The sequence below is a fragment of the Polypterus senegalus genome, chromosome 18 (genome assembly GCF_016835505.1).
Source record: "Polypterus senegalus isolate Bchr_013 chromosome 18, ASM1683550v1, whole genome shotgun sequence".
In the NCBI taxonomy this organism is placed as follows: Eukaryota; Metazoa; Chordata; class Cladistia; order Polypteriformes; family Polypteridae; genus Polypterus; species Polypterus senegalus.
The window spans coordinates 71,345,799-71,360,949 of NC_053171.1; the positions used below are offsets into that span (position 1 = coordinate 71,345,799).

The 15,151-nt window shown below is 38.4% G+C and overlaps 1 protein-coding gene across 13 annotated transcripts in view; it reads right to left on the reverse strand.

Moving 5' to 3' along the window:
* Positions 1–15,151, reverse strand: part of LOC120519137 (gephyrin) — a 378,763-nt gene that overhangs the window by 209,473 nt on the left and 154,139 nt on the right. For all 13 annotated transcript variants that reach the window (XM_039742265.1, XM_039742264.1, XM_039742267.1 and 10 more), the window contains exon 2: positions 14,893–14,971. In XM_039742265.1, coding sequence (XP_039598199.1) covers positions 14,893–14,971 — 79 coding nt within the window. The remainder of the gene's footprint in view (positions 1–14,892; positions 14,972–15,151) is intronic.

Genomic DNA, 15,151 nt, shown 5'->3' on the forward strand with positions numbered 1-15,151 from the left:
GGCAAAAGGCATGTAAGAACAGTCAGTATCCATTAAAATGAAGGTAGTTTTTGCCCACCAGGATCAAGTCCATTGGCGTGGACTTCCAAACCGATGTTAGATAACATTTCACACCACAAATTGGCTGCCATCTGATAACCTTGTAGTGTTGTGATGAGGTATCATATAAATGTGACCTTGACCCAATACCAACCAGGTTTTTCAAAGAAATATCAGACGTGCTAATTAACAATATTCTGGACATAGTTAATTCGTCATTAGATACGGGGGTTTTTCCAGACTGTCTTAAGACTGCTGTAGTTAAACCCCTGCTCAAGAAAAATAATCTTGACCCCTCTGCCTTTGAAAATTTTAGACCCATCTCTAACCTGCCCTTCTTAAGTAAAATTCTAGAGAAGGCAGTCATTTTGCAATTAAATGACCACCTCAATAAACCTGCTATTCTTGATAAATTTCAGTCAGGTTTCAGAACAAATCACAGCACAGAAACTGCACTCGTTAAAGTAGTAAATGACTTGCGGGTAAATGCAGACAGAGGCCATTTATCTGTTCTCATCCTCTTAGATCTGAGTGCTGCATTTGACACCATTGATCACAATATTCTTAGAAATCGCCTTAGTCAATGGGTGGGCCTCTCTGGCAGTGTCTTAAATTGGTTTGAATCCTACCTGGCAGGTAGAAAATTCTTTGTGAGTTGTGGTAATCACATCTCAAAGACACATGATATCCGATATGGTGTTCCACAAGGCTCTATCCTGGGTCCGCTGCTCTTCTCAATCTACATGCTTCCGTTAGGTCAGATTATCTCAGGGCACAACGTGAGCTACCACAGCTATGCTGATGACACACAGCTGTACTTATCAATAGCACCTGATGACTCCGACTCTTTCGATACACTAACACAATGTCTTACTGGTATTTCTGAATGGATGAATAGTAATTTTCTCAAACTAAATAAAGAGAAAACTGAAATTTTAGTAATTGGCAATAATGGATTCAATGAGGTTATCAGAAATAAACTTGATGCACTAGGATTAAAAGTTAAGACAGAAGTAAAAAATTTAGGGGTAACCGTTGATTGTAATCTGAATTTTAAATCGCATATTCATCAGACCACTAGGACAGCATTTTTCACTTAAGAAACATAGCTAAAGTTAGACCTCTTATATCATTGAAAGATGCTGAGAAATTAATTCACGCTTTTGTTTTCAGTCGACTAGATTACTGTAACGCACTCCTCTCAGGACTACCCAAAAAAGACATAAATCACTTGCAACGAGTGCAGAATGCAGCTGCTAGAATCCTAACTGGGAAAAGAAAATCCGAACACATTTCTCCAGTTTTGATGTCACTACACTGGTTGCCTGTGTCATTCAGGATTGACTTTAAAATACTGCTTATGGTTTATAAAGCCTTAAATAATCTCGCTCCATCTTATATATCGGAATGTCTGACACCTTATATTCCAAATCGTAACCTTAGATCTTCAAATTAGTGTCTCCTTATAATTCCAAAAGCTAAACTTAAAAGAAGTGGTGAGGCGGCCTTCTGCTGTTATGCACCTAAAATCTGGAATAGCCTGCCAATAGGAATTCGCCAGGCTAATACAGTAGAGCACTTTAAAACACTGCTGAAAACACATTACTTTAACATGGCCTTCTCATAACTTCACTTTAACTTAATACTGATACTCTGTATGTTCAATTCTTCATAATAATTATTCACAGTGGCTCCAAAATCCATACTGACCCCAACTCTCTCTTCTGTTTCTTTTTCCGGTTTTCTTTCAGTGAGTCACCTACTCAAAGCATCATGATGCACCAACATTGATGGACTGAAAGCCAAAAGTCTACGTGACCATCATCATCAGGTCCTTCCATGAAAACCCTAAATACAAAGAAGACTGTTTGACTAAGGGCTCATTTATACTTCACGCTCAGAACGCGTACGCGTCCGCCTCATGGCTGCCACGCGTTCCAAGCGTTCATTTCACGCGTCCTCTGAGCAGGTCCTCAGAAATTAACGCGACGTGTGCGTGAATTGCAGTACCAGCAAAAAGTCGGGGGGCGCAGTGTGCTAAAAGTCGGAACGTGACGTCAGAGTCTCTGTTTACTATCTACATGTGACAGCAAACCTCTATGGAGATCCTTCGGGGATCGATGTGCACGCTTTGCTGTTTGATGAATGGTTCAAAGTGTTGAAGCAAAATGCCGACATACAGATTCATTCGTGGTGCTTTTATATTCAAGCGTCGCATATGCCCGATCGTAATGACACGATACATTTTAAAAGTCTCACATACCATCTTTTGTGTCGTCTTTTTTAATTTTTTTATTTTTGCAACTTAACAACAGCAACATAATGTATTGCGTTATATTTGAACCACTGAGAAAAAAATAAAGGACACAGTGAAAACGTGTATTTTGTGATTAAAGTGGAAATTTCGGCTTTAATCTCGAATTGTCCACTTTAACCTCGTAGTTTACTTTATTATTAAAGCAGACCGTCGTAAACGTCATCCCAGTTTTTAATCGCTACGAGCTTCTTGGACCTGACAGCTGCGGCAAGCAGCAAAAGATCACCACACAGAACAAATTAAATGTATGATATTCCAACTCTCTGCACATTTACAATCTTTAGATTCATACTTGATATCACTTTCATGATGAAATGCATTAAAGTGTGTATGTTACATTTTACATATAATTTCATTTAAATAATGAATACTGTTAATAATTACACACATGGGGGTGACACGGTGGCGGAATTTAATAGGTGTTTTAGGCAATTCACAACACAGAGAAGCCAAACATGTTCTCACCGTGATAATATCTCACACTGCCACCTGGTGGACTCCTCCAGATTTACGTAAAGTACGCACGCAAGTATAAACACTTCAACGCTTGCGTAGCAGGAGCGTCCGCTGCAGCATGCGTCGCGTCGCGTGAAGTATAAATGAGCCCTTATGTTAGGTAGATTGCCCAGAGGGGACTGGGCGATCTCGTGGTCTGGAACCCCTACAGATTTTATTTTTTCTCCAGCCTTTGGAGTTTTTTTTGTTTTTCTGTCCACCCTGGCCATCGGACCTTACTCTTATTCTATGTTAATTAATGTTGACTTATGTTTATTTTTTTATTGTGTCTTCTATTTTTCTGTTCATTTTGTAAAGCACTTTGAGTGTATCAATATGTGCTATATAAATAAATGTTGATTGATTGATTGAAATGTGTATATTTTGTAAGTTCTGCTCCACGTTAATTCAGAATAGTGGAAAACAAGTGGAAACACATTTCAGGAAATACGTGTTTATTGAACTGGTCATTCAGAGTTGTAACTGATAGATAGATAGATAGATAGATAGATAGATAGATAGATAGATAGATAGATAGATAGATAGATAGATAGATAGATAGATAGATAGATAGATAGATAGATAGATAGAAAAGGCACTCTGAATGCTATTAGTGTTGGGCTTGACTGTTTTTTTTGCAATGCTACTTGATGCCAGGGTTTGGCTTGTGTCCCTAGCTCTGGTGATTTGGTTAATTAGGACTTTTATTATCTTCTTGACATCTGGCTGGTTTTCTGGACCTTGCCTTTGTTATATCCTACAGTGTTCCATGAACTGAATTCCAATGTTTAATCTGGCACAATAAGTGACATGTCAATGTTTTTGCCTCACAAAGACATCAGCCAATATGTTTGTGTAAACTAACTTCCCACTCTACTTTAATTTTAAGGATATCCAGTTTCAAAGAAGATCCTAATTAATAGAAGAAGATTTTTCAGTGGAAAGCTACTGGATTTGTATGTGGCAGTGGTAAACCATCTGACGTGAACATTTTTCTAGGTGCTCAAATCTCTTGAATATGAACTCTTTTTAGTTGATATCTGACTCCTGCTGACTACTCTAATTATCCTTGTCAGCATGAACTTTAAATCAAACTTCTTCACTGCAGTTAAAACCTCATTCTATCACCAAGGAAATAGCTCTGCTGTTATGATTTTGATAGAACTAACAGAAGGCAGCAGCCAGAAATTGAAGAGACAAAAGGAACATATAGAGCCATAGTCGCTAAACAGGTCAAAGGTCAGAATGCAAAAAATAGTCAGAGAACTCATTTGTCAAAGCTCATGACACAAAACTAGAATTGTACTCAAAAATGATTTAACAAAAGGTTCTAACAGTAATGTCTTCTTCGAAGCACCCTTTACCTATCTATTAATAATATCTATTTATCTATTAACAATAATATGAAAAGATTCCAGGACTTGAGAATGAGATTTAACACATGGATACATGCTGCCAACTTTTACAGTATATGCCAGTCAAGATGAGGCAATGCATATGTATTATGTGTCATGTGACTCTGGATATGGTTATCACTATGTACTGGCACTGGCCTTCCAATACACAAAATATAACATGGCATCATCAGAATAATGATAAACTAATGTGAAAAATTAAAAAAAAAGAAAATACAGGTCCACTAAGTCTCCAGAATTGAGCTTAAATGGCTTCAAAATCAAGACTTCAAATCCACTGTGTAACCCCACATCTTCATCTCACATACCCAAACGCTTTAGGTTAATTCACTTGTCTTCTCACTATGAGTTGGTTGAGACTGAGTACTGCCATTATGCCTTAGCCTATGACAATACGAGCGCTGATTTTATTTCTCCACTCTGACTCCATGTCCAGCATTAAATGGTTATACCCACTAATTTATCACCCATCCATCCAGCTGAGGGTGTTATAGGTATGTCAGAATTGCCCATCTGGCTTACAACAACAACTACAACAACAACATTTATTTATATAGCACATTTTTATACAAAAAAATGTAGCTCAAAGTGCTTTACATAATGAAGAATTGAAAAATAAGAGACACAGTAAGAAAATAAAATAAACCAACAATAATTAACATAGAATAAGAGTAAGGTCCAATGGCCAGGATGAACAGAAAATACAAAAAAAACAAAAACTCCAGACGGCTGGAGAAAAAAATAAAATCTGCAGGGATTCCAGACCATGAGACCCCCCAGTCCCCTCTTACACTTAAATTTCTTTTTAATGTCCATTTGATTTACTTTTGATTTTTTGACTATCATTGTCTATGTAAATATTTTGCATTTTGTCGTATTATGTATTTTATGTCAGTTTTGTTTATTATGCAGGGACTTTGTTCGCCTGAGAATGTTTTTTAGGCAACTTCTTTGTGACTCTTTTTGCTGTTTTCTGTAATTAATTAATTGATTGATTGATTTTTGCTATTTTTGTTAATAAATCTTCCATTTATAATTATTCTTCATTTACAATTTTAATACTGGCCAAGAGTTTACAATTATCTTTTCTCTTGTGGAGCTGCTAGTTACAGTATATATTTTAAAACATTTAAGTTTAACGTTTCATGTGGTTATGCTGGCAGCAAAGAAGGTAAAGTTCCTACCAATTGAGGGTGGCGTGTATGTTTTTATTCTAAAACAGTAAGACTAAGAACAGTTTACTTCTCAAAAGGGAGAGGCGCAGGATCGAACCCGTGACCCCTTTGATTGGTAGGCGGAGGCTGTACCTATTGAACTACAGAGTCAATTATAGTAAAGTGGTGTCAATGTCGCATGTTAAGGCGCGCTTTTCTGCAGTTATATGTTTGAATAAAAGTGCAATTGTGTTATTCTTGTGAAAATGTTTCTTTGCTATTTGGACTTCAGGCTTCATCAGTCTATTAAATTAAAAGTGTTAAGTTTACATTTAAGTTTAACGTTTCATGTGGTTATGCTGGCAGCAAAGAAGGTAAAGTTCCTACCAATTGAGGGTGGCGTGTCAGTCTATTAAATTAAAAAGTGTTAAGTTTACATTTCATTAAGTCCCCGTCTCCCCGACATACAAGAGGTCTGTGTCTCAATCAAAATATTTTGATGCCAATCCCCTCCTTGTCAAAAAGCCTTGCTCCACAAGTGTCACTAAACAATCATTCTTACTGACCCACCCGGTCTGAATCTCTCAGCTTAAACCTGCCTATGAGACTTCTTTAGTCTCCAACATTATAAAGACTGCTTAAGAATCACAGTTTCACAATTGTATTTAGTCTGTGGCAAATTATTTTTAATAGAGGATGTATAACTACCGATGCCAAGCATCTGCTGACATCAGTAACATGGTCCAATATTCAAACTGTACTTCAACACAATGCAGAGCTGGCATCCATCTAGGGTGCTATCATCTGCGGGGCATGTGCTCTGAAAACCGCAGGGGACCAAGGTTATCAAACTATGATGATAATGAGTGGGCTCTCTTTCCTGTTGGATGCCATTTATGAAAGCAAAAGTGTGCATGCTTCATACACCAAGGGCCAAGTCAGTGGTAAACACAATATGGGGCACCATTTGTGCTACTAAAGTGGACAATGAGGGGGAATCAAACAGGTCGATAAACTTTAATAATACCAACTACTTGCTATGCACAACGAGGGGCTTAGGGATCCAAATGGACCTCAACTGGCACTGGCCCAATGCCATACTAAATAACTTCTAGAAGTGGCCATGCCGAGAGCTCTAGGCTGCTGGGGACACTTAGATGATACTAATAGCTTGTTCCATAACAGTCTGAGTAAAATGCTCCCAAAGATTAGCTGAATTTCTCACTCTAGGATAGCTGGGCTAGTAGTAGTGGGTAGTTAGGAGGTGTAGGGGGTGTATTGTTCATGTATAGTGTACCTTATAAAGATGATTCTTGAGACAAGAAAATAAATTCATTGGCAAATTACATATGGACGTTAATAAAAGCACATTAGCTCCTACTATTTTGCTAAACAATAGTGTTTGCCCTCCAATATAAAAAGTGTTATAATGGAGTTTCATTTTTAATTTATTATGGTTACAGTATTTCATGTGTGCATTTCCTAGGATTTTTTTCACCCTTTAGGGCTTTTGATCATGCTAATGTTGATTATTACATATTATTACATATTTTTTCCATTTTAACTTTTTCATGGGATATGTTGAAATCTACATAATCAGCGTAGACCTCAGAATTTCCCTGTTAACATTTGCAGTGCACCATCTATTGAAATGTATTTTGTAATGTATGCAATAATACAATGTACTATATTTTTCATTCCAACAGATGGCACATCAAAAACATTAGCACTGCTTTTACGAACCCCATACCAAATGGCATAAAGCAGAGAAACAGCAGCTGGACAGACACACAGATACACACACAAACACTTGCCCTTTTATAAAGGAGAATGTGCCTTTTTGTTGCTGTTTAGGTTTACTGATGGCTGCTGCCATTCATTGGTGTTTCCTTAGTAATGACCTGAATTCAGTGCAACAGGACAAAAAGGCTTTCTCTGAAACTACGGATAACTCAACACCTTCTTATATCTCTAAGTGGTAGTTTTTTGATATTCTGGCTAACAACTTTTTTGACACCTAAGTTTGATTTGGTGCTCGTCTAAAGGTTAAGATGCACTAAATTTCTGATTTTCCAGTTGTGATCCTTGCCTGCCTCTTGAATGTGTCTCTTCTCCTTATCCTTACCTTTTACTCCTTCTATTTTCCACTCCTAGCAGAACATTCAGAACCCTAACTGGCATAACTAGTCACTCTTTTTATCACTAGAGAAAGCATCCAAACCTCATTGCTAAGCAGACATTGATGGAACTTTGAAGACTGTGTTTGTGCTAAGCTGGTGCTGATTCTGAAAGTACAGAAAGGTTTCATTTCCAGATGTCGGGTCTAACAAACCTCCATTGGTAGTTTCACAGATAAAAATATGCTTGGCTCTCACATGATCAACTTACAAATATTATCTACAGACTACTTCTAAACTCTGATACTGTATCAGAAATACTCACAACAACAGAAGAATACGAGGTTGTGGTATTCGGAATCAGATTTGGAATTCTAGTGCAGCCAGCCCAGGTGTAGAATCTACAGCAGCTGCAATTAGTATTTATAAGAACCTTTTTGCCTAATAGAACAGTCCAAGAGATGTGATGGAAATTAACCCTCAGAAACCGAGAGATAATTGGGTGAATCTTAAAAAAGACACAGAACAGTTTTGGATGAGCTAAGCAGATTGTCATATTATCTCTGTGCGCTCCATTAATGCTGATTTTTGTGGTCTTTTGAGGAAAACAATATCAACATTAAAATCATTGAGCCGGGAGTAAAGGTTCCCTTGCATGCTTACAGGATTCCAGAAGAACAAAGTGCTTCTGTTTGTGAATAGGTATGATAATAAAATTAAAATACAAGTTATATAAAGCTGTAAGTTAATGAAGCAGCCCACTTGTGATTTCAAAACTTTGGTGGTAGTAAAGTACGCTTCTGGATTTCCATTGTGGAATGAAATATATAAATATATAACTTTTGAAATGTGATCCAAACTCCACATCCAGTGCCATGAACTGACAAACATTTAGAGAAACACGGACAGGCAACACAAGTCACCATGCTCATTTAGAGTGGCAGCTCCTGAGAGAAGACTCAAACTGTGAGAAAAGAGCCTTCTCAATACCAAACACGGGTTGTTTGAGTTTATAACTTTACCCTTTGGGTTTTGTTAGACATCTTTAATATTTCAAAATAACACAGACCCAGTTTTCAGACTCCTTTCTGTTGTAGACACTCAGGGAAGAAAAAAAGTCAGAATGCAAACAGCAGAATACTGCATACAAAGAAAAGTGCCAGGAGACAATGAGTAAAATAACAATAATAATGATAATAATAATGCATGTTATTTATATGACACCTTTTCCATGTTCACAGGCAAACATTTAGTCAGAGACGTCTGGCAGAGATTGTTACTTTTTTAAAGGCTGAAAATACCACACCATCTTAATCCTGAGCCCGGTTACTGGGGGCTGGAGCCTATCTCAGAAAGCTTAGGGTGCAAGACAAAAACAATCCCCTGGACAGGGTGCCAGTCCATCACAGGGTGAAAACACACACACACCCACCCACTAGGGAGAGGTTAGCGTCACCAACTGACCTAACCTGTATGTGTTTGGACCGTAGGAGCAAACCAGAGCACCCAGAGGAAGCCCACATAGGCACGGACCAAACATGCAAACTCCACACAGAGATCCTGGGATGTGAACTCTTAACTCCTTACTTCAAAGCAGCAGTGCTACCACTGCCCCACCATGCCCCCCCTCAAGGCTGAAAGTCAAATGGTTAAACCAAGATACTAACACAAAATCAGTGGTCCGAATGACTAAATGTTCAAGAAGTAAAACTGACTCAGTCAAAATAATGCATTAAGTGTGGAAACTAGTTTATTTAAAAATATCCAATATCTTAAATAGGTAGGGTCTAATGACACAATATCCCACTTGACGTCTGTTTCTCATGACCACCTACAGACACAGCAATATTAAACAATACTAGCCAAAGCCCACCGTAGCATACGGCAGTGTAAGAATAGGAATGGAAAATGGTGAGAAAGGAATTCAGAAATAAAGATGAAATAAATACTTCTTTTAAGACGCAGTTGTGAATAAGTGTTTTGGTGGTGACGACAGATAATGAGTCGAAAGATCTAACCCTAGAAAAAGCCACGTACAACTAACCGAGGCTGAAGACTGGTTGTTAGAATTATTGTGAAGAGTAAACAGCATGTGGGTATGAGAAAGGCCGCGCTTCTGAAATTCGATTACGTAAATATAATCAATGACAACCTGAAAAAGATGTTGTTGTAGAATGTCTCTAAATAATTCCTGCAGCTTAATCCAAAAGATTCTTACTACAATATCAGGTCTGTGCTCCGGCCTTTGGGTATCCGACAGTACATGTAGAATTTCCAGCTAAGCAGGATTACATGTGAAAGTGATAAATAAATGAGGCTGTCCGAATTTGTGTACTATGGCCATGACATCCTGATAGTTTTGCTGCATGTATCTTGGATTTCCTGGAAATGTGGACGGTAATATGATCATTTTGCCTACACGTACATTGTAATTTTCAGTGTTTGCTTGCAGTGCGTCTGGCAGTCCTTTGTATTGTTCCACGTGCAAATCTTGTTGATCTAATTTGAGATAGTTGAGAAGCGAGTCCTCTGTTTTAACATACATATCTACGACATACTATTGGAATAGTTCGCCACTGGAGTGCAAAATACTAAATGTATTCCTCATTGCTAATCTGTATACGTAAAATTGGTATTGAATAAGCCTTATTCGCTTGGCGGTTCTTTTATCAGGAACATGTTGTAAATCTTTGTGCCAGCCGATGTCTCTGTAAGGGAATAAAAGTGGGTAAACCATAGGTTCGGAATTCATATTGAGCGTGGAAATCTGTTTATAGGAGTTGCCTATGGGCAGATGCAAACATCCCTTTCGGCAGGCGGTTCGCAATCTTCTTCGACGAAAATTGCTGCAACATTGGTGTGACATGTCGGGGCATTGTATTGTCGTAAATCCTGCCTAGGGTTTTCCTCGAAAAGCATTCGTACAGATGCTGTTGGATTGGACTGACCGATTTCATGCATGTGTTTGTATGATTTAGCGAAGGGTTTGATGGTTCTGAGCATGGAATCTAGCTGGAGAAGTACATTTTCGCTGCATGCAGAGTTTGCTTTATTTTGTAAGGGTACTTCAGAAGCTTGGCGAGAAATGCCGTTTCAGCTGCGTGTGGGCAGGACCGGTTTTGAAGAGAAGCCGCTGGCAGCATGGGGAGGGGTTTGGAAGAGGACGAATAGGAATCAAAAAATGACGTGTCGGCTGCATGAGGGCGGGACCGGTTTTGAGGTGGAAGCAGGACAAACCAGAAAAGAAATATATATAAGAGATAGCCACATCTATGAAAAATGAACACAAAATGGTGGCAACATCACATCACCATTACACCGATAATATTAAACAAATATTTTAAAAACAAGTTACTGAAATAAAAAAAATGGTCAGCAACTATAATGAAACGAAAAAATAATATTAATTAATTAACTTTATATAGTGCTTTTCTAACCTACTCAAACAGTGAGAAGTCACTTCAGCCACCACCAATGTGCAGAATGTGCCTGAATGAAGCTCGCCGCATGTTACCTATTAGGTGGTGAAGTGGTTAGAGAGATAGGGGGTACAGGGGATAATTAGGGCACTAGAATGAACAGGCCATGGTGGGTGATTTAGCCAGGACATCAGGATACATCGTACTCTTTTTTAAAGATGCCCAGGGATTCTTTATTACCACAGAGAGTCGGGACATTGGTTTTACATCTCGTCCGAAAGGACAGTGGCAATTTTTAAAGCACAGATTCAATGTCACTGCACACACTGACCACAGGGTATGCATCTGCTGATGGCTTCGCCAATACTTCCAACATATTATGAATATTAGGAATTATATTGCAATCTCATTTCTCACATCATTGAGGAGTCACAGGCAGTGTGAGAGAAGCGGATTTATTAAACAGCCAAACAAAATGTTAATTAATGCAACTGGAAAACCTCTGATCCAAACAATATTACAAAATGACCCTGAGCCAAACCGAAGAAGTAGGTATAAAGTCTGGTTGGTTACAAACGGTATTTCAATACAAACAGGTCTCAGAATCAAGCATTGCTTTGGCCTGCTTTCTTACATCCTGTAGTAAGGAACCCGGATTCCTCACAGGATTTTACTTTATAGAAGCTTTACATTTATAGCTGCATGCTCAATTGTGTTTTAGATGTTTGATACTGAAGAACCCTTAATTATATTCTTGAGTAAACTCTTTTACCCCATGAAAATGACTGCTCCATAACTGAGAAAGAGTGGCTTGCAATCAACTTGATTGTGGAAGCAGTTTGGAATTATTTGCGGAAAGGTGTTGTTTTATGCAGATTACCAATCACTCTCTGTTGAAATGGAAAATGGATGCAAATTCTTGCCTCAGTTTCATTAGTCGAGTGATACTGGGGGAGGGTGAGGGGTACTAGATATAAGCCACTTCATTTGCTTTTGTGAAGTCCAGAGCGACGCTGGTCCGGTGCAGCAGAAGGCCATGGTCAATAAAAGGAGCTCAAAAGGAATGAAACAAAACTAGAAAAAGACCTCTGTAGAAGCTAAAACATCAGAGATGGAAATAACCTCTTTCATAAAAAAGTCTGATAAAGCTGATGATTTTGATAGGACAGCAGCCCTGCTTTATACTCCACAAACCCACTGGAAGCAGCGGATAACTCGTGGAAGCGGCCACTCCAGCTGAGTCGTGTGAGAGCCTGCAGACTGACAGCGGACTCATCTCCATTCAGTCCAATGCTCTCTAGATGTACTCACTAGGCTTGTTTGTCTTCCTCTGAAGAAAGTGAACTACAACAACTGAAGTCACTGATGTGACTCTCCATATCCCAAGTCCTCCATCTATTTGAAATGCAAAGTTCAGTGAAGGGATCTGTTTGACACCATGCTTGGTTTTGTTTAAGGACATTGTGAATCTTTCCAAAATGAGACCCTCACTATATATTTAGCACTTTTCATAGCGAGGACTATGAAAACATCAGAGAAAACATCTGTTCTAATAAAAATATTTTTTTCTAATATATTGTATACTATATATTATTATTATATAAATTGCATATTATTCGATATATTATATACTATAAATAAATATGTTATAGAGAGATTAGATAGATTGTACTTTATTTGTCTCAATGAAGTACTGAATTTCGGCAACTCATGCTAATTCAGACTTTTTACATTTGTTTTTCTTTTGATTGTTATTTTTGTTGCTTTTGTTGAATTATGATATTATTTTTGGCAACATTGTTGTTTTTATTGATTATTTATGCATTATGTATTTATGCTGCTTATGCTTTGTGGGTGGAACCCCAAGAGGTGTAGCCACCATGACATCATTCTGTGGGACCACTCTCAGCTTTTATAATTAGGTTGTAAAGATGGCTCCAGTACTAGCTCATTGACAGTTGTGTTTCACAGTAAGTATTGTTTTTTGATTATTCTGGTTTATTGAATTTATTTGCTTCTTGTTTCCATAACATTTGTTGAATCATCAGCAATTATGCTGTTTAATAAGAACAGCTAACTAGAACACATGCCCATCACTGACATGGCATATTCATATAAGCCACTTGTGAATGCCATCACAGATGGACTGGTGTCCCAACTAGGATGGAGTGTGGAGGCCATAATAGATGGAATGTGTGGACAGAGGTGTAGCTCGGCCAGTTCCCAGCCCTTCCCAGTCGGGAAGATAGAATAATGAATGAGCTGGGGGAGACTAGATATAAGAAATGGATCCATTCCCCAACAAAATAGGTGGCAATGCACCTAGGACATTAATCCAGTTTGGACAGCCTCAGGGTTGTATGGGACCTACTGAAGTCATTGGGTGTTGCCAGAGTGTGCTGCCAGAAGAAGATCGCCTGGCATGGAAGTGCCTCCATCATGCAGTGCTTCAGCAACGAAAATACTCCCGGGTCTGGCATAAAAAACAAAAATAAGCTCATCTGTCTCATTTAGGGAGTTGGAGTCAGGAGGCTGGGGACAAGACTTGCCTGAAGGAGAGTGGAGAAAGATAACTGGAATTATGGTCATGACTATACTTGTGCTTTTGGAAGGATAACCTGTTAAAAATATTTTCCTATAATAAAATTATATTTGTTTGAACCCCTGACTTTGTCAGTGCACTTGTGTCTGGAGTTTGGGACTCTGGGTGCTCCCTATTGTTCACACACTATACAGAGTGATGTAAAGTTTTTTAGTATAAGTATCTGCATATGTACAGTATGTATGTATGTTTGTTTAATTTAGGTGTGTACATTGGGTTTCAGACATATGTGGTTCATTACACTGCATTTGTCTTTACCATCTATTTCTATTTTAAACCTATATCGATAAAAGTTTCAGTTGATTCACAAACCAAATAAATTTCTCTATAAGGGATAATAGAGTTAGAGTTGAATTTTATTTGCTTGTTGAGGGCGTATTGTTATGTCACAATGCTATCTATCACCACTTTAACCCTGCTGGCACAGAAGGTAACTGAATTGAATTACAAAGTCCCACCACAGCCACCCAGATCATATTTTATTTATGATATATGAACAGCCTACGCTTGGGAAAACTGCATCTGCTTTAAGTCCTGGCCTGGTGTGGCACACTTACTCTTTTCAGCATCTTTATGTTTTTGATATTGATATGCTGAGTAATATCTCTATGTCCTCTTTGGGAAACAGATCATCCACTTCCACATGTCTTTCATATCGGTTTACTTCGGAAAGAAGTAAGTCTTTTTTCAGAAATTTAAATTCACCCTAAAGTTCTTTATTAAATGAGCACAAACATTTCGACAAACTGATGGATTAAGCACGTGGCTAAAGTGAGTCATCTCAGAACTAAGAGACTTGATACGGCACTGGTGTAGTTCCCAGCTTCGCTTCATAAAAACAGAGGATCTGATTGGTCTGATCTTGCCTGTTTTCAATAGAATTCATATGATTTGTGAGATTTAATTCATTAAAGGGTGTGTGCTCCAAAGTGCTCTTTCTACAACAAACTTGAATACTACCCTGTAGATAAATTGAGAAATGAGTGACGTTTAAAATACGGGGCAAATGAGGATTTACAAATACATAAATAAATCAGCACATCAAAACTGGGTCCCAGGAAATAGGGAACATCTGGTAACCCTAGCAAAGAAGTGACAATTCTCCCTTCCACGTCACCACACACAATGCAAATTAGCTCATAATGTTCATCTATTGTTCCACCTTACCCTCCATTTCTGGGACAAACACTTTATTTTATACTTCCTCTTCACAGAAGGGCTCTACGATGTAACCAGAGTTAGTCCTTTATGACTTTCCTCAGACACACAGGCACCCCACTAAACATCAATACCTCCCATGGGTAATGGTGGTTGATTTATGAACGGGTACTTACAGAGATGGATCGTGTACAAGGTCCTTGAGGTTTAACCCACTTCGGTCCTCTGCTAAATTCCGGAAACAGCTGTCGCTTACTGTAAAGAAGAAGAAACACAAAATGATGCAATATACTGTGGATCTTCTGGGGAACAGACTTAACGGGGACACAGGAGAAGGATTTTTAGGTTGCCTCGAGGAACATTTGTCCTTCTGTTCTTCAGTCAAGAAGTTGCTGATCCAAATGAAGTACAGAGACTCTGCTTACCACCCACCTC